A 26,525-nucleotide genomic window follows, 5' to 3' on the forward strand; every position below is an offset into this window, starting at 1 on the left:
CACCCCTCCTCGGTTGATATTTTTTAGGTTGATGCTGTCAGGAGATTCCAGCCGCTAGTCCCCCCACCACTGTGCGTTCCGACGAGTTCGCACATTTCGATTTTCTTATTATGTTAGATTATGTTTTCAGACCTATAGCTTTTGACACTTGGATCTTGTATGGTTTTGTTATTTGGTGATGAATTTTCATTTGGATGTATGCTGGAGATTTGTGCTTTATGGGTAGTTGAATAGGAATCGGTTTTATGCTTTATGGGTGTAGTTGAGTAGATATCGATTTTGTGCTTTATGGGTGTAGTTGAGTAGTATTATTTGCGACGTTTCCTTATCTTTGCTTATGTTTAGTTTTTACTATTAAACTGCGTGGGTGTTTGCTTATATTTTGTTGTTATTGTTCCGTCCATGTTGGCCGATGTATATGTGGCCTCGAGGGCATTGTAGAAAGTTTCATATTGTCACCCGTACAGGAGAGATACTGCCAAAATTTCTTCTGGCAAGGACTACCTGGGGCGTGACATGGTTAAAGTTGTTAGGATGTATACTAAAAGCCTAGCTTTTTGTATAAACATTTATTTTGAAATGAGAATCACATTAGTCAAATGTCTGTATTTATGTTAAATGCAGTTGTCCATTTAATTTATATTGTAGATAACATGGTATGTAGTGTTACACAGAAGATCATGTTATCAGTTCCTTATAAATTATAAATAGTAGCTCACGACCAAGATGGATAGGGACAAACCATTGGAACGGTCATAGTGTAATTTGGTATTAGTTTATCTTGACTATAAAATTACACTAGTACACTATGAGTGTATTGAGAAGGATCATTTGAGGTAGTTCATTTTATACTGACTAAATAAAAGAACAGAACCTCTGTTATTATGGATGTACGTACTCTTAATCCCGATATAATAACAAGTACATATACTTAGTATTTATTTCTTTGACTTATCAATGGGTGAGATTTATTTCGTTAAATCAATAGGCCCGATAAGTTAGGAAATAATATTATTTATATGATATGTTGTTCATTATAGAAGGAAACTGTGTCCTAGTTATCTAGGTTGATGATGTCCTCATGAGGAGCTCATAAGGATTGTCATGTAAACCCTGCAGGTGGACTTAGTCCAACATGACAATAAAGTTGAGTGGTACTACTCTTGGAGCTAGATGTTAATTAAGTGAGTTGTCAGTAACTCATTTAATTAATGGATATTCGATATCTTAAACACAAGGAGATTAACGCACTCATGATAAGAAGGAGCCCATAATGTAATATGGGATTGGTGTGGTAGTTCAATAATAGCTCTTTAGTGGTATGAGTTATTATTGTTGAACTTAAGTTGAGTGTTCGGGTCGAACACAGGAAACTCGAGTTCATCAGGAGGCCAAAACTAATTCCTCCTCTCAGTCCTTGTTGTAGCCTCTATATATAAGCTTCACATCCACCCAAGCCCAGCTTCTTACCCAAGCTTAGGGGCCAGTCACATCCTTGCTTGGTGCCCAATCAAGGGGACGACCAAGCCTTGCTTGGTGCCCAAGCAAGGGGCCGGCCATACCATAGTAGAAAAGGAAGATTTTATTTAAAATAAAATTTTGATAAAATCTTTCCTTTTTGATGACATCCACATGATTTTAAAAGAGATTTTTAAATTTTTAAAATATTTCCTTTTATAGCTATTAAAAGAGAGATTTAAAATCTTTCTTTTTTTGTAGTTATCTATAATGTTTAAAAAGAGATATTTTAATTTTGATAAAACTTTTCTTTTTAATAACCATGATTGATCCTGTCTGAGAAGCTGACCGTGAAGGAGATCTGGGAGAAGGAGACCCACTGTAATGACGAAGAATAATGACGGTGAAACCTCGACCCGAGAAACCCAAAGAGGATCGGAAGAAAACCTGAGTCACCGCAGGAAATCTAATAAGTAGGAAGAAATCCCCGTCCAAATAGGAGAAAACCGAACCTTCAAGCTCCCGAGGCTCCCTGCACACAAGAGACCAATCAACACTATCGTCAGTGACCTAAGACCGGAGTGGGAATCCCTGGCTAGGCCCTCCGACGCTCAAGTTAGGGATCTCTCTTGACGCCGAGGAAAGAAGAAGCAGAAAGAAGATGAACGGTAGCCCCAGAATTAGAGATGTGAACTTACTTAGCCAACGAAGAGGATTCCCCCTTTTATACCACTTCATATAACCTCCGTAGTCATGAAGTGGACTCCGGTTTGTTAGAGTTCGTTATGACATCAGCTGCGTACTTGAGGAAGATGATTTTTAAGGAATCTTTTCTGTACCCCAGATGTACCTTCTTTGTCGTTTAGCGCCTGCAAGACAATCTGAAAGCATATTTCCCGCCAAAAAATATATACTCTCCATCATTAATTATTCTATTCGATATATTCATGTATGACTCTTCTCCAAGTGACTTCTATTTGTAATAATATTTTATTCAACATGTTTCTAAGGCATTCGTTAATCCTTTTGGCCGATATTAGTCTACTTTTTTCTCTGGAGTATGTATCAGTCGTTATTAACTTACCCTGATACGGCAAGCATGTATTGACCGATATGGGCCCACCTACGTTCGGCAGACATGTATTGACCGATTTTGGGCTATCTTTACTTTGGCATGCGTATCGGTCGTTATTACCATACCTTTATACAGACAGCATGTATCGACCGATATTGACCTACCCTCGTTCGACAGACATGTATCGACCGATATTGGCCTACCTTCGTTCAGCAAGCATGTAGCGACCGATATTGGCCTTCCTTCGTTCGATAGGCACGTATCGACCAATATTGGCCTACCTTCGTTCGGCAGACATGTATCGACCGATATTGGCCTTCCTTCGTTCGATAGGCACGTATCGACCGATATTATCCTACCCTCGTTCGGCAAACATGTATCGACCGATATTGACCTACCTTCATTCGGCAGGCATGTAGCGACCGATATTGGCCTACCTTCGTTCGATAGGCATGTATGGACCGATATTGGCCTACCTTCGTTCGATAGGCATGTATCGACCAATATTGACCTACCTTCATTCGGCAGGCATGTATTGGCCGATATTAGGTTATCTCTGCTCTGGAATGTGCATCGGTCGTTATTGGATTTCTTCCTTTAACTCTTTTTTCCTTTTCTTTCCTCATCTAAAGACCCACAAAACCTAACCCATATCACTAGCCTTCCCTTCAAGTCTAGTCGAAGGAGGTGTAGACGACTGACTAGACATAAATATGATCTTGTTTTTTCCTACCCGTGACTCTGCTCCAGATTTTGAAATGACCTCACAGATTTTGTGTACCACTATCTTAATAGATTAAGTGTGGACATACTGTAAGCCTTTTTCTCCTTTAAATAGGGCTACAACCTTCTCTTCACCCATAATCCCTCTCAGTTCTTTTTCCTCCCTGCCAGTTTTTGTTGCTAAGGCCATGGTTGTGGATCCTCCTTTTTGGAAGCAACTTTTGTTGGACAAGGTGAGATCTATATATGAGTTTATTAGGATTTTTGCTCTGGCTACTTCAGGGGTTCAAGGGATCGTCTTAAGAGATGAAGTTTCGCGGTTCATATCTTGTATCCAAAGATGTAGGTGCTCTGAAGGACCCAAGAAACTTCAGAGAAATTTTTCCTACTTATAGAGGGGCAGCCAAATGACCCAGGGGTGTTGTGTGAAGGGCACAGCACATGTTACCCTTGGGCTAAAATTGGATGCTCCACTTGCTGAGCTCATATGGCTTGAGAGGGGAAGTGGTTTCTTTATCTACTTTTCCATTATGGAATGAATCAATGTCCCCTCTTTCATTGCCCTTGAGCTCTTTGGCTTTTGTTGCTTTCTTCGTCCCGGGCAAAATATTGCCTCTTATGCGCCTTGACAAGCTCGGACGAAGTGGGCTATTTCCCTCTCTGCTCCATGGTAAGTTTCAATCCAGTGGGACTTAAATTTTCTGAGTGCCCTAAGAGCTTATGCTTGTAATATTTGTTATCTATTTGAGGTCTGTTGTTCCTGAGGAAATGTGACGCTATGTATTTGATCAGATTCTAAGTGTAAAGACAAATTTTGTATCTAATCAAAGGCTTTTATGGAATCCTTCTATCATTTACAATGTGGTGTTGTGTTCATCATTTCTTCATGTATCCTATATATCAGTTATCATAGCTAAGGTCATTTTAACTATTTGTATAGTTTGATATTATAACCCATGTTATATCAACTGATGTTGTCTCATTGACTGAAGTCAATATCATATTTATCCAACATAACCATACTTGCCTTCATTAATAAAAATATTTTCAATAAATACTAAGTCATATTCTGCACTAACAGATTAATATTTGTCACTCTTCTAAACTTTTACTCTTAAAATATTCTTGTCTTTAGCCTGGGTAGGGTCAAAAAGTTTAGTCCTTTTTATTTTATTATGCCCAGTCGATCGCATTTTCTTTCGAGGTTTCTGAACTGGTGATTGGCTCTCCTTCGGGTGAGAGGATGTTCGAGGCACTACCAACCCCCATCGCGGTCCGATTCGTCACGTCTGATATAAATGCCCCTCCTTTTTTTATGATGACCTGACACATGCCTTTTCTGATCACCACGTCACATAGGCCTTTTATCCTTCTATTTTGATCCTCAACGTCTGCTGAGCTACCAACGTCCTAATCTGACGACCGTCTAGCATTTTTCCAACCCTAAACCTTTCGTCTCCTCTTTAAACCTCGTCCTTCCTTTTTCCTTCTTTAGAGCTCTCTTCCTGTTGCTGTCTTCGCCCAGTCCTCGTGCTCGCCGTTCCACGACGATCCCCTTTCTTTTCTTCAGTAAGTAATCCATTATTGCTCTAGCCCATACCTTTGTCCATGGCTAAAGAAGCAATTGCTCCTTGGTATGTTCATATGTCTTATATCTTTGACAAGAATGTTAGATTATCCATCCGTCGTCAATATGAAATTCCTAAGGAATATAAAATCATACTCCCAGCACCGACTGATCGACCTCATCATCCCCCTGATAACTCTGTTTTTGAGGGATCGTGATAGGGGTTTAATATTCCCATTCCTCCTTTCTTAATTGAAATAAGTCGATATTTTGATATTCCTTTGCAACAATTTGCTCCAAATGCATTTCGTTATCTATGCGGCGCTTATATGTTGTTTCGTCTACGAGATATTCCCCCTACTCCTCAAAATTTCTTCATGTTTTCATACCCTAAGCTTTCGGAACCTGGTGTCTTCTTATTCCAATCGAGAACTAAAATGGTCCTTTTTGGAGATATGCCATCATCTCTCAAAGCCTGGAAATCTCGTTTTTTCTTTTTAAAGTTTCCGGGACCTATCCCTTGGTCTCATGCTTGGAAGTCTTTCTTGCCTCCCTTACCCTATGTTAGAGAGTTGCATCTCCTCCCTACTTTTCCTATTTATTGTGAGAAGTTATTAGGTCACCGGCTCTCGATCCCGAAATGGTTGAAGGTCGAGCTGCTATACCTGTTTGGTTTAAGCCCAGTCAGACCCAATACTCACATTTCCTTAGGTAACGTCTGGTTCCTTTCTTTTTGTTTATACCTGCCTAAATTATTTCTCTATCCTATACAGTGGAGAGTTTTATGATGCTTTGATTGTGAAGAAATACGCGTGGAAGAAGAATTGCTTCGTGCCAAGGAGGCCGAATTCGGCCGCTATCGCCCCTCCACCTCAATCGAAGAGTCGGCTATCTCAGCCGAAATACCTAGCTCTTCTGGGCTTCATGAGACTTCAGGAGGTTCTTCTAGGGATCCTGCTGCGCAGATCCTCCCTGATCCTGCTCCCGCTATTACGTCTCCTGCAGCTGTTACTATCTCCCCCTCTGCCTCGGTTCCTCTTATCGAGCTTGCATCCCCTGGTAGCTCTGATAAACCCCTAACTGAGATTTCTGCGGGCAAGCGTCCAGGACGCACATTGACCAGGGCTCCTCCTCCAAAAAGGAGGCTAATCCTTTCTACTAATGAGCTTGGTTCAAAAGATCTTGCCTCAACTGATCTTCTTTCCGATGAGCCCACATTAGCAGAACTTTATCCTTCCTTGAATTTTCCTACCTCTCCTTTTCACAAAACTAGTACTTCTGGTGACGTTTCTTTTACTTTTCCTTTGTCTATTCCGACTTCAGGATCTCTACCCTCTTCGCCTTCTTCTTACTTGGTTTTTGCTCCACCATCTGTCCCTACTTCTTCCTTCTCAACTGGCTCTTCTACCATTCCTGTTCTCCCCATATTACTGGGGGTTCTTTCGCTAGTTCTTGGGATGAGGTGCGTTCCCTCTTTGAGGGGCTTTCCATTCCTGAAGCGATTGACCGTTTTTCTAATAAAGAGAATAAGGTATGTTTACATACTTTTGCTTTTTGTTTATGGAGTATCGTCTTACGGTTTTGAATATGCTCCCAGCGGTGGCTAGAAAACATGGGTTTCTCCCGACTATTACATAATCACAACAGGTTATTGAATTGTCTTCTGCCGAGTTTTCTGCTACCGCCAAGAAGCAATTTGAAATTCAAATTGAGAACCTTGAAGCCCGATTCAAATTGGTTGCGGACCTCAATCAAGAGCTAACCTCAAAACTTGGCGAACTAAAAGAGAATTATGAGGCAGAATTGACTGAGAAACTTAAAGCCTTACAGCTGAAAGAGGAGGAGGTAACTTCTTTGACCACCTCCCTTGATTCAGCTAAAGCCGAGGCTTCTGCCAGAACAGATGAATTAAAAACCTCTCAGATGGCGCTGGTAGTCTACAAAGGGGGCGAGGACGTTCGTTATAAGGAACGAGCCACCGCCATGATCGAGTCTACTGAGTTCAACCGGCCGATTGTGAGATCCATCTTGTCTGCTTTTACGGCAGGGGCCAAAGGAGCGATTCGACAATTGGAAGAGGAGGGCTATGTTGGAGGATCGGTGGCCGGCTTGAAGGGGGGTTGGATAGACGGCAGCCCCAAATACTCGCTTTCACCCTACACTTGTTAGTGCGCAACGGAAATACAAACTAATACAAACAAGTAGAAAGCTAAACACTATAAGAAAGAGCAAGCAAACCGCTAACACGTTCGTTTAACGTGGTTCGGAGATTAGGGCTCCTACTCCACGGCTTGTCCTTGAAGTGGACGATCCCTATCCGTCGGTGGATTAGCCCCCGGCAAACTCCGGTTCTCTCAAGTCGCTCCTTGTGGGTGGAGAAACCTCACCACAAACTCACCAAGACCTCTTGGATTACACAAGCACTTGAGAACTCTTGTGACTACTAATTAGGCTTTAACCAAGTCTAATTTCGTCGCCTTGGCCGGCCATACCTAGCTCCTTCTTATAAAGCTTGGAACAAATCAGAACCTGATTTGCCCGTTACCAGTCGACTGGTCCTTGCACCAGTCGACTGATGCCAGCCCAACGACTCTCTCAACGGCTATCTACTACAGTGCATCAGTCGACTGGTCCATACACCAGTCGACTGCTACAGTACGCTATAGTAACTGCTACAGTGCGCTACAGTACTGCTACAGTGCCGCTACAGTAAAACCCTAAAACTAGGATTTTACTCCGAGTACAATCTCTCATGCACTCGTACCCTCACGACTCATTTGACTCTTCTTTGCAGCCTTGACCTCTTGCCTTCAAGCCTACTTCCTTTGGCTCTCGTCCCTCGGATGCATCCAAGCCCGTGGCTTGTCTCCAATGCCATCCTTCGTGTATGCCTCAAAGTCGCTTCCCTCGGCCATTGTCCTTGCTGCCTTGTCCATGGTCCCTCGGATGCTCCATCCTTCACCGGACCCGAAGCCGTCAACCTGAGTCACATGTGTCACCTGCAGTCCTGCACAACTCAAGTACACATATCAAATAACAAGGGTAAACCTAACTTAAACCCTTTGCCCAAACACCAAAACACATGGTCCCACGAACCATTGGGATTGCTCCAACAATCTCCCCCTTTTTGGTGTTTGGCAATACGTTTAAGTTAGGGAAAACAAATAGCAAATAAACATGCTAATACAATGGACTTACGATGCCAATGCTACACGCTTGGACTTACTCCGCCGAATGGACTTACATTGCCAAGGCTACACACTTGGCAACCGCCGAATGGACTTACGTTGCCAAGGCTACACACTTGGCAACCGCCGAAAAAACATGCATTGGAACCTATCACAAGGCTCCCCCTACACCTAAGCTCCCCGTTGAGCTAGAATTTTATCACAAGGCTTTTTAAGAACCTATTCCAAGGCTCCCCCTACACAAAGGTACTTTCAGGTTTTCCTAACTAAACCTTACTTCTCCCCCTTTGCCTAACATCCAAAAAGTTCTCCAACAATATCCCAATTGTTGAAAACTTATCATCCAAACTGACCCTAGACTCATGTATTAATCCTCCTTGGATCTCATACATCTAAACGAGTTGACATGGTCACAAACCAATGCTGAAAACAGTTTCAGACTGGTATCAGTCGACTGCCCCCTTCGACAGAACCTTACAGAAGCATTCTGTGGTCGAAATCTATTGTTACCAGTCGACTGGTATCGGCACCAGTAGACTGGTATCGATAAAATGAGCTTACAGAGATATTCTGTGCTCAAAAATACTGTTACCAGTCGACTGGTATCTGCACCAGTCGACTGGTACCTTAATTCTGCAAAAATCAGCCTTTTCAGGCCAACTTCAGAAATGCACCAGAAATTCGCTAGACCTCCAAAATTTCCTAAATTTTATGGAGAGGTCTATTGTACCCTTGTCTACTTGGGAAAAATACATTACAAAATGTATCTATCACCAATCCCAAGATTGACACAAAATCCAAAACTAGCTAAATGGTTCAATTGAACCTTGACCTAAAGTCCTAGTTTTGACTTCCTTTTGATGTATTTGCCCATACCAACCCACAATGCATCCCTAGCATTGGTTTATATGGCATCTATACATCCAAAACCAATTATCATGCAATATGACCCTTAATATCATATTTCCTTGCATGAAACATAATCCATGTGTGCCAAATCCCTAGGTTTGAGACTCAAGTCCGTCTCTAAACCATTTGGCACACTCCATGGCTTCTCTAGACCCCCAAGTAGAACCCACCTGAGATCCATTGGCCATGGGTCCCAATTTGACTCTTTGAACTCCCCCTAGAGCTCTTAACCTTAGCCATCTTCTTAGATGCTTTCTCCATTATGGCTAAACCACAGTGGTGCACCTTGGACACATCATCCTTGCCATAATCATATGCAACCCTAGCATATTTCTTTTTATTGGCCTTGGATGACTCTCCCTTGCCCTTATCATGTGCCACCTTAGCACATGGTCTCCTTTTGGCCTTGGAGGGACTAGATCGGTATCCCAAGCCTGATCTATCATTGTTGGGTTTTTGGCTACCCAACACCATACTTAATCCCTTAGATCCAATAGTGAATCTCTTAAGGAATTTCTCTAAACCATCAAGCTTTGCCTTCAAAGCTTGATTCTCCCTTTCTAGGTTCCTAACCCTAGAGTTAATTTGTCCAAATTGGACATTCCTAGACCTACCCTTCCTAGGCATGTGTCTTCCCTTCTTGGAATTAATGCCTTGGTTCTCCTTAGGTCTACCGCTTCTAGGTTTTTCATGAATTGGTCTCCTAGGGTTATTGTCTACATTTACCCTATTTCTATCATGATACCTAAAGCCAAAATTTTGCATGGGTACATAATGATTTTCATTATTTCTAGCATGCATGGAAGAATGAATATTTGAATTTGAATTCAACTTAGGGTATACCTCCCTTACCCTTGAAGCTCCCCCTTAACTTGAGCTTTTCTTCTTCTTCTCTTTCTCCCATTTCTTCAATTCCGCCAACTTCTTGATTTCCTTCTTCTTTGGGCATTTGGTGTGGTAATGACCCTGCTCACCACACGTGAAGCACACTATGTGTCATTTCTTCTCCTTCTTTTGGGCTTCTTTATTCCTACAACCCATGTTAGTATTCAAAATAACTTGATTGGGTTTAGGAGTTACCTTCTTCTTACCCATAGGACATCTATTCTTATAGTGTCCCTTCTCATTGCACCCGAAGCATATTATATGGTCTTTTGACTTCGCTTCGGTGGAGGTGCTTGCTAGATTAACCACTTCCAAGACCTCTTCTTCTTCTTCACTAGCCTTGGAATTTTCTTCAATTATTGAGGATGTAGATGATGCCTCATCTTCCTTCTCCTCCTTTTCCTCCTCGGATGTTGAGCATGGCTTAACTTCCGGTTGCTCCACCTCCTCTTCTTGAGCAACTACATCCGTTTCTTCGGATTTTTCTTTTTCTTCTTCTTCTAGTGTAGGCAAAAATTCCTCCCATGGAAATTTCTTCACTTTTCTCCATAATTCATGGGCATTTTCATACTCACCTACACCACTTAACACGTTAGGAGGAAAAATATCTACCAAAATTGATATTACCTTATCGTTTGCCTTTGACCGTGTGATTTGCTCCTCCGTCCAATGTCGTGGTCGGAGCTTCTTCCCTTTCTTGTCTTTAGGGACTTCGAATGGTTCCTCCACCACTATCATTGTGTCCCAATCCATTTCGAAGAAGTTCTTCATCTTCACCATCCAAAAGGTGATGTCCCATAAGCTTCCTCCTTCGAACTTCGGTGGTTCTATCAAGTAGGCCATCTTCTTGCTTCCTTTGCGGTTAGTCCAATGGAGAGCGTCCTCGCTCTGATACCACTTGTTGGAGGATCGGTGGCCGGCTTGAAGGGGGGTTGGATAGACGGCACCCTCAAATACTCGCTTTCACCCTACACTTGTTAGTGCGCAACGGAAATACAAACTAATACAAACAAGTAGAAAGCTAAACACTATAAGAAAGAGCAAGCAAACCGCTAACACGTTCGTTTAACGTGGTTCGGAGATTAGGGCTCCTACTCCACGGCTTGTCCTTGAGGTGGACGATCCCTATCCGTCGGTGGATTAGCCCCCGGCAAACTCCGGCTATCTCAAGTCGCTCCTTGTGGGTGGAGAAACCTCACCACAAACTCACCAAGACCTCTTGGATTACACAAGCACTTGAGAACTCTTGTGACTACTAATTAGGCTTTAACCAAGTCTAATTTTGTCGCCTTGGCCGGCCATACCAAGCTCCTTCTTATAGAGCTTGGAACAAATCAGAATCTGATTTGCCCGTTACCAGTCGACTGGTCCTTGCACCAGTCGACAGATGCCAGCCCAACGGCTCTCTGCTACAGTGCATCAGTCGACTGGTCCATACACCAGTCGACTGCTACAGTAACTGCTACAGTGCGCTACAGTAACTGCTACTGTTCCGCTACAGTGAACCCCTAAAACTAAGATTTTACTCCGAGTACAATCTCTCATGCACTCGTACCCTCACGACTCATTTGACTCTTCTTTGCAACCTTGACCTCTTGCCTTCAAGCCTACTTCCTTTGGCTCTCGTCCCTCGGATGCATCCAAGCCCGCGGCTTGTCTCCAATGCCATCCTTCGCGTATGCCTCGAAGTCGTTTCCCTCGGCCATTGTCCTTGCTGCCTTGTCCATGGTCCCTCGGATGCTCCATCCTTCACCGGACCCGAAGCCGTCAACCTGAGTCACATGTGTCACCTGCAGTCCTGCACAACTCAAGTACACATATCAAATAACAAGGGTAAACCTAATTTAAACCCTTTGCCCAAACACCAAAACACATGGTCCCACGAACCATTGGGATTGCTCCAACAGGCTATTTAGCGCGTGTTCCTCCTCTCAATTTCCTGAACCGTCGCAGACTCATTGAAGAAAGACCTCCCGATTTGTACCCCAAACTAGTTCTAACTCATTCTCCAGTGGTTGTAGAGAAGGGGAATTAAGGTTTTACAAACTTACGTGAATCTGAATAGTTTCTTTTGATTGCTGATCTTATTCAAATTTTTGGAAAATTTGTCGATTTCATGTACGTGTATTAAATGCTACTTAGCTTGTGAGTGTCCAATTTTTCCCTATAACCCATTCTTCAATGACCCGGTCGATATATGTATAAACATTGGTAAGTACCGTCCGATATTTCGGAGATACCCCCAATTATCCTCATTCCTTACTGACTCGGTCGATCTAGGTACAAGCATTGGTAGGTATCGTTTGATATTTCGAAGATACCCCCAATTATCGGTCGATTTATTAAGATGGTTCAATTTAACCAGGTTGTTTTCATTAATCAATACTCGAGGCTTGACCCGTGCTTTAAACCTATTATTTTTTGTTTTTGTCTCATCAAATTTCTTCAAAAATTATTCCTAGGGAAATTTTGCGTTTTTTCCGAGGTAGTTTATTTGACTTCATCTCTTTCCCTTTATTCTATGATATTATTACCTATTATGACGCTTGACATTCTGAGCACCTTTTATTTCCCTTTCGTATCTTATGTTTAGAGGTTTTAGCATAGGACTAGAAAAGGGACAAGGGTTTACGGAATTTTATTCTGCTTCCCTCCGTCCATCTTTTTGCTTCTCAATTCCTCTTCTTTCGACCTTCTCTCTTCATGGCGGTTTCTTCTCCGACATGGTTCCTCTCTTGCTCTTCCGATCTCACAGATACAGAAGAAGTGGACTTACAGGCTACCTATGGTTTTCCCTCTTACATTGTCCGCCCTGCTCCCCATGAGGGTCCTCACCTTCCTCCCTTAGACTGTATCTCCATCTTCAGGGACCAAGTTCTGCAAGGTTTCAGATTTCCTCTTCACTCCTTTTTTTGTGAGATTAGCCGTTATTTTGCTATCCCGTTAAACCAGTTCGTTCCCCAATCCTTTTCCATTCTAGTGGGCTTCATTGGAGTATCCAAACTGTTAGATTTCCCACTGTCTCCTCGTCTTTTCCATCATTTCTTTATCCCTCGTCGGGTAGATGTTGGTATTTTTAAGTTTCAATCTCGTCCCAAAGCTATTCTATTTAATCGTATTCCCCCTCAAGGTGAATGGTATAAAAAAATTTTCTATATGCGTCTACCTTCTCCCCCTCCTTTTCCTATTCAATGGATACATGATCTGCCCTCGCTTCCTGACACTCAAGGTCTTCTCAATGATCCTTCTGTGGCCTCTGCCTTGCCTAAACTGCGGGGAGCGAAATTCAGTTTACCGCATCTAATTGAAGAGGGCTTGATGTTTCCCTTTGGGATAGGCAACATTAATACTCCTTTGGATAGTTCCTTTGGTGAGTATAATTATTTTACTTCGCCTTTGCTGATTAGTATATTTCTATAACCATGATGTTTATACTCTGTTTTTCAGCCGACGCTATTCTTCCGGCTCTTATGTACAGGAATTCTGCTATGACCAAATCCTTTATCAATAATCTTGGAGAACAATGGTTACTGGCTCGCCAATCTGATCCCAATCCCTCTACCTTGGGCTTGCTTTCCGAAGAAGAACAACAAGCAGAGGGTGTCGCACTTATGGAAGAGGAAGAAGAAGAGTCTTTTGTCACTTTAGTTAAAAAGCCAAATCTTACCAAGGATTCTCCCTTTGGTGATTTCTTTGGTACCTTTGTACAAACTCCTCTTGTTCCGGCGCCTATTTCTTTTGAAAGAGGTAAAACATCGATGACTCCCACCAATATCATCTCCAATCCTGCTCTTCGAATGATGAGGCCTGGTCTGCTTATCTCTTCTTCTTCTACTGTTTCAGCTTCTCCTGCTCCTGCTTCTAAGATGACCACTATCCCTCCCGTGCCTTCTACATCCTTGGCATTGGCCTTGCCTCCCTTGGCTTATAGGCCTCGAGCGAAACGAACACCTTGCCGGAGATCTTCTCCCATTGTCAGCCCTTCAACCGCTAGTGTTTCCACAATTGTAACAACCCCTCCTGCGCTACTACCTTCTGTTCCCTCTAGCTCCCACTCTGTTCCTCCTGCTTTCACTATCCCTTTTCCTCAGATTGGTTCCTCTTCTTCTCCATATCCGGCTTCCTCTCATCCCCCTCCTTTATTTAGAGTGGTTGCGGGCTTACCTTCTCAATTGGGACAGCCTTCTAGTCCTCCTGGCTATGGCACTCTGCAATTGCAAGGTTTATTGGCTGAATCTTGGTCGCAAGGTTATGATCAATTACGAGGCCTTAGTCTCCCACATCGAGCGGATCGCCATAGTCGTCAGGCAGTGGCTATAAGTATTCCCAGTTACGTGTTTATTAGCTTTGTAACTTTATCCCTAACTGACATTATCCTTTCATTTAGTTTCTAGCCACAAGTCTGCATATCGATCAGTTACTCACAGCTAAAGATCATGAGAACACTAAATTGAAGGCTCAATTGGAAACATTGAGGGCCGCGTCTCTTTCTTCCGCTAGCGACCCGACTCAATTATAGGAGAAGGTGGCCTTGCAGGATCAACAGTTGGGGATCCTAAAACAAGAGTTGGAAGAATGCCAGCAACTATTAAAAGACAAAGAGCTGGCTAGAAAAACCTTAGAATTATAGGTGGATCGACTACATTCCGGTCTTCGTTTGGAGATCGCTCTAAAAGAGAAAGCTCTCTTAGATGCTTCTCAGAAAAGTCTCATCTTAGAGAAAGTAGAGAAGCTTCATAATGCCTGTCTTTCTGACCAAGCTCAGGACCTGGCTTCTCATGATTTCACTATTCTACAGGAACAAGAGCTGAGGAAAGCTCAAGATAACAAATTATCACTGCTCCAGAAGGAATTGGAACAGCTAAGATCAGAGAAAGATGCTTTAAAAGAACAAAACACAAAGCTGCAAGCTGATTTCCAGAATTATAAGGAGAAGGAAAAGGGTCGGTGGGAAGAATGGCGGCAAGTTTACTTACAGTCCCCGGCATTTGCCCGGGAATTTGTTCGCAGGATAGTGGGTGCGCTAAATCATTCCGTATCGGGAGTTCTACGACAGTTAAAAGAGGGTGGATATCTACCCAAAGAACCTCCCCTATCTTTCATAAATCGCCGCAGGCTTAATGAAGAACTACCTTCAGATTTGAAAGGCCCTTTTCCTAATGTCTAAGGAAATTATTCATAAAAACTTGTAAAGTAAGAACTGACAGTGGAAAAAGTGCATTTGATACTAAGTAATTAAGTACTTGCAAGGTGTAAGAAAAACTTTAACACTTACTTTCTTTTCCTTTATGCTAGTTCAAGAATACCCCTTCCTGACATGCTTTTGATTGCTATGTATAAACTTTATTGGAAAAATCCCTTGTTCATCTTTCAGGATTAAACCTTATCTTGATGGATTCTTCCTTAAGTAACATTCGGTATGCTTTGTATCTCCCCGAGGATGAATGATCTTAGTTGAGACTGGATCTGGAATTGTATTATTGATCTTCAGATTAAGTATAATATCCCAACCGGATTTTCAATAAAGACTTTCATATATCTGAGCTCCCATATGGAATCCCTTCTCAATTCCTGCTTAATTAGGCTTCGAAGCCCAGAGATTCCCTGATTAATTATACCTTGCGTTAGTTCGAAATCACTGATTTCATCCGTGAAATCTTGCCTGATGTATTTCATAGAATCTTCCCGATCGACTTTGGTTTATAGTCTCCGAGTCTTCCTATGAAAGCCCGACCAGATTACTTCATAGAATTTTCTCGATCGACTTTGATCTGTCTCAGTTTATAGTCCCCGGTTTTTCCTATGAAGGCTTGCCGGGTTACTTCATAGAATCTTCCCGATCGACTTTGGTTTATAGTCTCCGAGTCTTCCTATGAAAACTTGGCCGGGTTACTTCATAGGATTTTCTCGATCGACTTTGGTTTATAGTCTCCGAGTCTTCCTATGAAAACCTGGCCGGGTTACTTCATAGGATTTTCTCGATCGACTTTGCTTTGTCTCAGTTTATAGTCTCCGGTTTTTCCTATGAAGGTCTGCCGGGTTACTTCATAGAATCTTCCCGATCGACCTTGGTTTATAGTCTCCGAGTCTTCCTATAAAAACCTGACCGGGTTACTTCATAGGATTTTCTTGATCGACTTTGGTTTATAGTCTCCGAGTCTTCCTATGAAAACCTGACCGGGTTACTTCATAGGATTTTCTCGATCGACTTTGCTTTGTCTCAGTTTATAGTCTCCGGTTTTTCCTATGAAGGCATGCCGGGTTACTTCATAGAATCTTCCCGATCGACTTTGGTTTATAGTCTCTGAGTCTTCCTATGAAAACCTGACCGAGTTACTTCATAGGATTTTCTCGATCGACTTTGCTTTGTCTCAGTTTATAGTCTCCGGGTTTTCCTATGAAGGCCTGCCGGGTTACTTCATAGAATCTTCCCGATCGACTTTGGTTTATAGTCTCCAAGTCATCCTATGAATGCCCGACCGGGTTACTTCATAGGATTTTCTCGATCGACTTTGCTTTGTACGAAAGTATAATACTTGGGCTAAGCTCGTGTTGGCCTGTAATTCCTTGAGGGGAGCTGAATAGGCCTTTATGATTTCCCCTTATTTTACTACTTGAAAAATAGAAAGGAAGCTTCTCCTGATATTTATCAATTTGTATGAACCATATTTATTTCCTGTGTCAATATTTATCTTACTTGACTTTCATCAAAGAAACAAAGTACATAGACTGTAAGTATCTCAACTTGCCTGGGAATTCCAATAACTGTGAACATATTTAAAGTAATATGATCAAATCAGGCTCGATAGGGTTGCAAATGATTAGCGCTCTAAGGGCGTTCCAACATTCTTCCTTCGGCATCTTGGAGATAGTATGAGCCTGACGCGAGCTTTTCTATCACTTTATAAGGCCCTCCCCATTGTGGTGCCAACTTGCTGACATCTCCCACAGGCTTAACTCGTTTCCATACCAAATCCCCTACTTGGAAGAATCTGGGGATGACCCTTTTGTTATAATTCTGTCTCATCCTTTGTCGATATGATATAAGACGAGTAGCAGCTTTATCCCTTATTTCCTCAATTAAGTCCAGCTCCATAAGTCGTCGGTCTCTATTATCTTCATCATACAATTGTCTCTGATCGGACTCTATCCTACCTCAATCAATTCTACTGCTTCTCCTCTATAGACTAGTTGGAAAGGATGATTCCCGTAGCTTCATGAGGCGTAGTTCGATATGCCCAGAGAACACTCGGTAACTTTCTCTACCCAGCTACTTCCCAAATGATCTAGCTTTGTTTTAGTCCTCTAATAATCTCCCTATTAGTTACCTCCGCCTGGTTTCCATTAGCTGAAACGAGTTATCATAACTTGAGCACCATTCTAGAATTCTTCTACCTTGAAACTGCCTTCCATTGTCTGAGACCAACTTATGAGGAATGGCCAACCTACAGATTATATTTTTCCATAAGAATTTAATGACCGCCCGCTCGGTAATTCTAGCAAGTGGTTCAGCTTCCACCCATTTAGAGAAATAATCCACCGCTACCAGCAAGAACCTCCTCTGAGCGGGTACCATAGGAAATGGACCCACTATGTCCATACCCCATTGATCGAAGGAGTAGGAACTATAGAGGTTCTTAATAACTGGGTAGGGTGATGTAATATATTCGATGCTTTGACAAGAAATACAAGTTCTTACCAATTTAGCGGCATCCTCATGTAGAGTAGGCCAGAAATATCCCGCTAGGAGGATTTTACGAGCCAAAGATCTTCCTCCTATATGACTACCACAAGAGCCTTGATGCACCTCCAGTAAAATAAATTGTGTGTCTTCTGTGCCTACACACTTGAGCAAAGGTCTGGAAAAAGCCCTTTTATATAATTGCTCCCCCACCATAGTATATTGAGCAGCTCATTTCTTAAATACCCTAGCTTGTTCTGTATCTCTCGGAAGAAGACCTTGCTGTAAATATAATATAATTTGAGATCTCCAATCACCTTGAATTTCTATATCAGTCTATCTTTCAATACAGGAAATTAACAGGGTCTGTTCCACTGGTCGATCAAGACTCCATGGTACTACAGTAGAGGCTAGCTTAGCTAATTCATCTGCCACTTGATTCTCTGATCGAGGAATTTTTTGTATGCTCACATCTTGAAATTGAGACTTCAACTTATCGAATGCCTCTGCATATAACTTAAGCCTGTCATTATTGATTTCAAAATTACCTGATAATTGTTGAGTGCTAATGAGAGAATATATAAGGACTCGAACTGCTCCTACATGCCGAGCAGCTTGTAAGCCAGCTATGAGAGCTTCATAATCAGCCTCATTGTTGGTGGCTCTGTAATTTAATCTAATGGAGAGTTGAAGTCTGTCTTCTTTTGGGGATATAAGAAGAATACCAATCCCACTGCCTTGTCTAGTTGCAGAGCCATCCACATAAATTTTCCAGGTATCTTCGTCTTCTGGGCCTTGAACCTCTATGATGAAATCTGCTAGAGCTTGTGCCTTGATGGCCGAGCGAGGTTGATATTGGATGTCATATTCCCCAAGCTCGGTCGTCCATTTGACTAACCATCCTGATGCTTATGGGTTGAGCAATACTCGTCCGAGAATGCTATTGGTTAAGACAATAATCTCATGTGCTAAGAAATATGGGCGCAACCTCCGAGCAGTCAATATCAGAGCATAAGCCAGTTTTTCTAGTGTAGTGTATCTACACTCCGCTCCTTTTAATAAATGACTAGAAAAATATACAGGTTGTTGCTCTTTTCCTTCCTGTCTGACTAATATAGAGCCTACGGCGTTTTCATTAGCCGATAAATACACCCACAAAGTCTCTCCTGCCATAGGTTTAGCCAACACAGGGAGGGTAGCTAAATAATCTTTCAACTCCTGAAAAGCCTTATCGCATTCTTCATTCCATTGAAACTTAGTAGCCTTTCTGAGTATTTTAAAGAAATGAAAACTGCGATCGGCTGATCTGGAAATAAATCTAGACAAGGCTGTGATTCGGCCTGTCAATCTTTGATCTTCTCTCAGGTTGCGAGGTGGCTCCATGCTCTGCAATGCCTTGACCTTGCTCAGGTTGGCCTCTATCCCCCGTTCGGACACCATATATCCCAGGAATTTTCCTCCCTTTGCGCCAAACAAGAATTTGCTTGGGTTCAACTTGAGCCCATACTGTCTTAATGTCTTGCAAGTCTCCTCTATATCCCTGCATAGATCAGCAGCTTGAAGAGACTTAATTAAGATGTCATCAACATATACTTCCATATTCCTACCAATCTGCTTTTGAAAAACCTTATTCATAAGCCTTTGATAGGTTGCTCCTACATTCTTTAGTGCAAAGGGCATAACATTATAACAATAAGTGCCTTCAGATGTTATAAAACTAACCTTTTCTTGATCCTCTTTGGCCAAGGGGACTTGATGATAACCTTGATATGCATCCAGCATGAAAATATATTCGCATCCGGCCGTAGAATCAACTAGTTGATCAATCCTGGGTAAGGGATAGTAATCCTTCGGGCAAGCTTTATTGAGATCTCGAAAGTCAATGCACACTCGCCATTTATTCCCAGGTTTAGAGACTAACACCACATTAGCCAACCAACTTGGGAATTGCATTTTCCTAATGTATCCGGCCTCCATAAGCTTGGTTATTTCTTCCTTGATAATCTGATTTTGCTCCATACTGAAACTCCTCTTCCTTTGCATGACGGGGCGGGCATCCGGAAAGACATGCAAGGAATGTTCCATGACCATTGGAGAAATGCCTGAAACTTCTTTGGGAGTCCAGGCAAATACATCATTATTACTTCTCAAACATTGCACCAACTCGGCTTTAAGATCGGGATCTAGATCGACCGCTATCTAGGTGGTAGCTTCTGGACGCCCGAATTGAATCTGAACTTCTTCCTTTTCCTCATAAACCAGGGTAGGCGGTGTTTCATGAATGGCATTAACTTCCATTCTTTGAATCTTCCGGGCGGTGTTAGCCTCAGTCTTAATGATTTCTACGTAACATTTTCGGGCTATCTTTTGATCACCCTTGACCTCTCCGACTTGATTCTCCCTGAACTCATTCAGGGCAGGCCGACCAATATCACATTATAAGAAGATGGAGCATCTACTACCATAAAGTAGGATCTCCTGGTTCTCATCAGGGGTTCCTATCCGAGAAATGGCCAATTTTATTTGACCCAAAGGTTGCACTTTATTGCCTGTGAATCCATACAGAGGAGTTGCAATCGGTTGAAGTTCATTGGGGTCAACTTGTAGCTGATCAAAAGCCTTTTTGAATATAATGTTGATGAGTGCCAGTGTCTATAAAGGTACGTGCGATGGCATAGTTAGCTATCACAACTTTGATGATTAATGCATCATCATGAGGTATCTCTACCCCTCAAGATCCTTGGGCCCGAAGCTTATTTCAGGACCGGCTGCTCGTTCCATGCTGCATCCTACTGCATGAATCTCCAATCTTCGGGCATGTGCTTTTCTGGCTCTGTTAGAATCCCCATCGGTGGGTCCGCCCGTAATCATGTTAATATTACCCTGAGCAGCATTGTTTCTATTCTCCTCCTACCGAGTCGTTGTGGTGTCGGAAGGTGCTTTATCTGATACTTGGCTGGTACCAGCTGGGACTGGTATTGCTTCTTGCCGGGTTCCATCCGGGTGATATTCCGGTTTGAGCGGACTTTGCTGCCTGGGGTATTATTGCCGGTAATAGTTCTGCCTCTGATAGCGCTCTTTATTGACTCTTCTATTTCTCAAAACGAAACAGTCATCAGAGTGATGACTGCTAGTTTTATGATAAGTACATCATCTCCTCGGTACCTCCGGTTGCATCTCTACATGTTGTACAGCTTGTGGACGATAATCTGGTTGCCGATGAGGTGGATGAGTAGTTCTAGGTCCTCTTGGTGGGGGTACCGGGGTCGGAGCCTTCTCCTTCACATGAGTAGGAGAAGAGGGAACACCTTCTTTCCTACGAGCAGCTTGGGCTTCTTCTACGTTAATGAACTTAGTGGCACGTTCAATCAGGGAATCAAAATTAACAGGAGGATTTCTTACCAGATCTTTAAAGAAATCATTATCATTTAGGCCCTGAGAGAAAGCACTTACTAATATTTCAGTAGTAGCATTAGGTACATCTATAGCTACCTGATTGAACCTTTTAATATATGCCCGGATGGATTCTTTAGATGTCTGTTTAATTGAGAATAGGCTCCACGGGGTCTTATGATACCTTTTGTTGCTGGAGAAATGATGTAGAAACACTTTCTTGAAATCTTTAAACTTTCGAATAGACTTTTCAGGCAATCTCTTGAACCAGCGTTGCAATGCTCCCCCAAGAGTAGTGAGAAACATCCGACACTTCACCCCATCGGAGAATTGTTGCAACAAGGCTACATTCTCAAACTTTAACAAATGATCTTCCGGATCTGTGGTTCCAGTATATTCTCCAATTTGCAGATTCTGATATCGCTTGGGAAGTGGGTCATCTAATACACTTTGTGAAAATGGGGAGATGACCTTTTCAGGTGAACTATCACTGGTTATCATTTTAATCTTACGCTTCTCTCTATCCGGCGCCTCACTAGAGGACTCTTGGAACACAGGCCTCTTACTCCCTGGATCCAAGGGAGTGCGAAGGAAAGCTCGTGGATGCCTGGTTGGAGAACCAGTAACTGGAGGAAAATACAAAGGTTCTTCTTCTTCCATCTCCTTTCCTTTCCGATGCTCCATAGTTGATATCGTCGGATGATGAGCCGTCGGCAAAGTGGCCCCAGTATGAGCTTGCAATTGTTGCTGCTGTTGTTGTAGGGCTTTCTGAACATGAGAATTAATGAGGAGATCCAAATCTTCGCGACTGATAGTAAGTAGGTTCGACTTCCCAGCCTCTTCCATCACGTAGTCTCAGATTCAGGCGAAGTTTCCCACAGACGGCGCCAAATTTGATCTTGTCTGAGAAGCTGACTGTGAAGGAGATCCGGAAGACGAAGAATAATGACGGTGAAACCTCGACCCGAGAAACCCAAAGCGGATCGGAAGAAAACCTGAGTCACCGCAGGAAATCTGATAAGTAGGAAGAAATCCCCGTCCAAATAGGAGAAAACCGAACCTTCAAGCTCCCGAGGCTCCCTGCACACAAGAGACCAATCAACACTATCATCGGTGACCTAACACCGGGGTGGGAATCCCTGGCTAGGCCCTCCAACGCTCAAGTTAGGGATCTCTCTTGACGCCGAGGAAAGAAGAAGCAGAAAGAAGATGAATGGTAGCCCCAGAATTAGAGATGTGAACTTACCTAGCCAACGGAGAGGATTCCCCCTTTTATACCACTTCATATAACCTCCGTAGTCATGAAGTGGACCCCGGTTTGTTAGAGTTCGTTATGATATCGGCTGCGTACTTGAGGAAGATGATTTTTAAGGAATCTTTTCTGTACCCCAGATGTACCTTCTTTGTCGTTTAGCGCCTGCAAGACAATCTGAAAGCATATTTCCCGCCAAAAAATATATACTCTCCATCATAAATTATTCTATTCGATATATTCATGTATGACTCTTCTCCATGTGACTTCTATTTGTAATAATATTTTATTCAACATGTTTCTAAGGCATTCATTAATCCTTTTGGCCGATATTAGTCTACTTTTTTCTCTGGAGTATGTATCAGTCGTTATTAACTTACCCTGATACGGCAAGCATGTATTGACCGATATGGGCCCACCTTCGTTCGGCAGACATGTATTGACCGATTTTGGGCTATCTTTACTTTGGCATGCGTGTCGGTCGTTATTACCTTACCTTTATACAGACAGCATGTATCGACCGATATTAGCCTACCCTCGTTCGGCAGACATGTATCGATCGATATTGGCCTACCTTCGTTCGGCAAGCATGTAGCGACCGATATTGGCCTTCCTTCGTTCGATAGGCACGTATCGACCGATATTGGCCTACCTTCGTTCGGCAGACATGTATCGACCGATATTGGCCTTCCTTCGTTCGATAGGCACGTATCGACCGATATTATCCTACCCTCGTTCGACAGACATGTATCGACCGATATTGACCTACCTTCATTCGGCAGGCATGTAGCGACCGATATTGGCCTACCTTCATTCGATAGGCATGTATGGACCGATATTGGCCTACCTTCGTTCGATAGGCATGTATCGACCAATATTGACCTACCTTCATTCGGCAGGCATGTATTGGCCGATATTAGGTTATCTCTGCTCTGGAATGTGCATCGGTCGTTATTGGCTTTCTTCCTTTGACTCTTTTTTCCTTTTCTTTCCTCATCTGAAGACCCACAAAACCTAACCCATATCACTAGCCTTCCCTTCAAGTCTAGTCGAAGGAGGTGTAGACGACTGACTAGACATAAATATGATCTTGTTTTTTCCTACCCGTGACTTTGCTCCAGATTTTGAAATGACCTCACAGATTTTGTGTACCACTATCTTAATAGATTAAGTGTGGACATACTGTAAGCCTTTTTCTCCTTTAAATAGGGCTACAACCTTCTCTTCACCCATAATCCCTCTCAGTTCTTTTTCCTCCCTGCTAGTTTTTGTTGCTAAGGCCATGGTTGTGGATCCTCCTTTTTGGAAGCAACTTTTGTTGGACAAGGTGAGATCTATATATGAGTTTATTAGGATTTTTTCTCTGGCTACTTCAGGGGTTCAAGGGATCGTCTTAAGAGATGAAGTTTCGCGGTTTATATCTTGTATCCAAAGATGTAGGTGCTCTGAAGGACCCAAGAAACTTCAGAGAAAATTTTCCTACTTATAGAGGGGCAGCCAAATGACCCAGGGGTGTTGTGTGAAGGGCACAGCACATGTTACCCTTGGGCTAAAATTGGTTGCTCCACTTGCTGAGCTCATATGGCTTGAGAGGGGAAGTGGTTTCTTTATCTACTTTTCCATTATGGAATGAATCAATGTCCCCTCTTTCATTGCCCTTGAGCTCTTTGGCTTTTGTTGCTTTCTTCGTCCCGGGCAAAATATTGCCTCTTATGCGCCTTGACAAGCTCGGACGAAGTGGGCTATTTCCCTCTCTATTCCATGGTAAGTTTCAATCCAGTGGGACTTAAATTTTCTGAGTGCCCTAAGAGCTTATGCTTGTAATATTTGTTATCTATTTGAGGTCTGTTGTTCCTGAGGAAATGTGACGCTATGTATTTGATCAGATTCTAAGTGTAAAGACAAATTTTGTATCTAATCAAAGGCTTTTATGGAATCCTTCTATCATTTACAATGTGGTGTTGTGTTCATCATTTCTTCATGTATCCTATATATCAGTTATCATAGCTAAGGTCATTTTAACTATTTGTATAGTTTGATATTATAACCCATGTTATGTCAACTGATGTTGTCTCATTGACTGAAGTCAATATCATATTTATTCAACATAACCATACTTGCCTTCATTAATAAAAATATTTTCAATAAATACTAAGTCATATTCTGCACTAACAGATTAATATTTGTCACTCTTCTAAACTTTTACTCTTAAAATATTCTTGTCTTTAGCCTGGGTAGGGTCAAAAAGTTTAGTCCTTTTTATTTTATTATGCCCAGTCGATCGCATTTTCTTTCGAGGTTTCTGAACTGGTGATTGGCTCTCCTTCGGGTGAGAGGATGTTCGAGGCACTACCAACCCCCATCGCGGTCCGATTCGTCACGTCTGATATAAATGCCCCTCCTTTTTTTATGATGACCTGACACATGCCTTTTCTGATCACCACGTCACATAGGCCTTTTATCCTTCTATTTTGATCCTCAACGTCTGCTGAGCTACCAACGTCCTAATCTGACGACCGTCTTGCGTTTTTCCAACCCTAAACCTTTCGTCTCCTCTTTAAACCTCGTTCTTCCTTTTTCCTTCTCTAGAGCTCTCTTCCTGTTGCTGTCTTCGCCCAGTCCTCGTGCTCGCCGTTCCACGACGATCCCCTTTCTTTTCTTCAGTAAGTAATCCATTATTGCTCTAGCCCATACCTTTGTCCATGGCTGAAGAAGCAATACTCACATTTCCTTAGGTAACGTCTGGTTCCTTTCTTTTTGTTTATAACTGCCTAAATTATTTCTCTATCCTATACAGTGGAGAGTTTTTATGATGCTTTGATTGACAAAGAAATACGCGTGGAAGAAGAATTGCTCCGTGCCAAGGAGGCTGAATTTCTGGCCGCTATCGCCCCTCCACTGTCAACTGAAGAGTCGGCTATCTCAGCCGAAATACCTAGCTCTTCTGGGCTTCATGAGACTTCAGGAGGTTCTTCTAGGGATCCTGCTGCGCAGATCCTCCCTGATCCTGCTCCCGCTATTACGTCTCCTGCAGCTGTTACTGTCTCCCCCTCTGCCTCGGTTCCTCTTATCAAGCTTGCATCCCCTGGTAGCTCTGATAAACCCCTAACTGAGATTTCTGCGGGCAAGCGTCCAGGACGCAAATTGACTAGGGCTCCTCCTCCAAAAAGAAGGCTAATCCTTTCTGCTAATGAGCTTGGTTCAGAAGATCTTGCCTCAGCTGATCTTCTTTCCGATGAGCCCACATTAGCAGAACTTTATCCTTCCTTGAATTTTCCTACCTCTCCTTTTCACAAAACTAGTACTTCTGGTCACGTTTCTTTTACTTTTCCTTTGTCTATTCCGACTTCAGGATCTCTACCCTCTTCGCCTTCTTCTTACTTGGTTTTTGCTCCACCATCTGTCCCTACTTCTTCCTTCTCAACTGGCTCTTCTACCATTCCTGTTCTCCCCAAATTACTGGGGGGTTCTTTCGCTAGTTCTTGGGATGAGGTGCGTTCCCTCTTTGAGGGGCTTTCCATTCCTTAAGCGATTGACCGTTTTTCTAATAAAGAGAATAAGGTATGTTTACATACTTCTGCTTTCTGTTTATGGAGTATCGTCTTACGGTTTTGAATATGCTCCCAGCGGTGGCTAGAAAACATGGGTTTCTCCCGACTATTGCATAATCTGTACACTGAGAACGAGCAATTGAAATCAGAGAACAAGGGGTTGCGACAGCAGGTTATTGAATTGTCTTCTACCGAGTTTTCTGCTACCGCCAAGAAGCAATTTGAAATTCAAATTGAGAACCTTGAAGCCCGATTCAAATTGGTTGCGGACCTCAATCAAGAGCTAACCTCAAAACTTGGCGAACTAAAAGAGAATTATGAAGCAGAATTGGCTGAGAAACTTAAAGCCTTACAGCTGAAAGAGGAGGAGGTAGCTTCTTTGACCACCTCCCTTGATTCGGCTAAAGCCGAGGCTTCTGCCAGAACAGATGAATTAAAAACCTCTCAGATGGCGCTGGTAGTCTACAAAGGGGGCGAGGACGTTCGTTATAAGGAACGAGCCACCGCCATGATCGAGTCTACTGAGTTCAACCGGCCGATTGTGAGATCCATCTTGTCTGCTTTTACGGCAGGGGCCAAAGGAGCGATTCGACAATTGGAAGAGGAGGGCTACTTAGCGCGTGTTCCTCCTCTCAATTTCCTGAACCGTCGCAGACTCATTGAAGAAAGACCTCCCGATTTGTACCCCAAACTAGTTCTAACTCATTCTCCAGTGGTTGTAGAGAAGGGGAATTAAGGTTTTACAAACTTACGTGAATCTGAATAGTTTCTTTTGATTGCTGATCTTATTCAAATTTTTAGAAAATTTGTCGGTTTCATGTACGTGTATTAAATGCTACTTAG

General features: G+C 42.7%; 1 protein-coding gene across 1 annotated transcript; it reads left to right on the forward strand.

The window, feature by feature from the left end:
• Positions 1 to 5,463: 5,463 nt before the first annotated feature.
• On the forward strand, positions 5,464 to 26,525 carry LOC121986508. Its single transcript, XM_042540477.1, has 5 exons — positions 5,464 to 5,534; positions 6,273 to 6,354; positions 6,471 to 6,839; positions 25,759 to 26,223; positions 26,484 to 26,525. The coding sequence occupies exons 1-5, from the start codon at positions 5,464 to 5,466 to the stop codon at positions 26,523 to 26,525; spliced, it is 1,029 nt and encodes a 342-aa protein (XP_042396411.1).

Source organism: Zingiber officinale, chromosome 5B (genome assembly GCF_018446385.1).
Source record: "Zingiber officinale cultivar Zhangliang chromosome 5B, Zo_v1.1, whole genome shotgun sequence".
Classification (NCBI taxonomy): domain Eukaryota; kingdom Viridiplantae; phylum Streptophyta; class Magnoliopsida; order Zingiberales; family Zingiberaceae; genus Zingiber; species Zingiber officinale.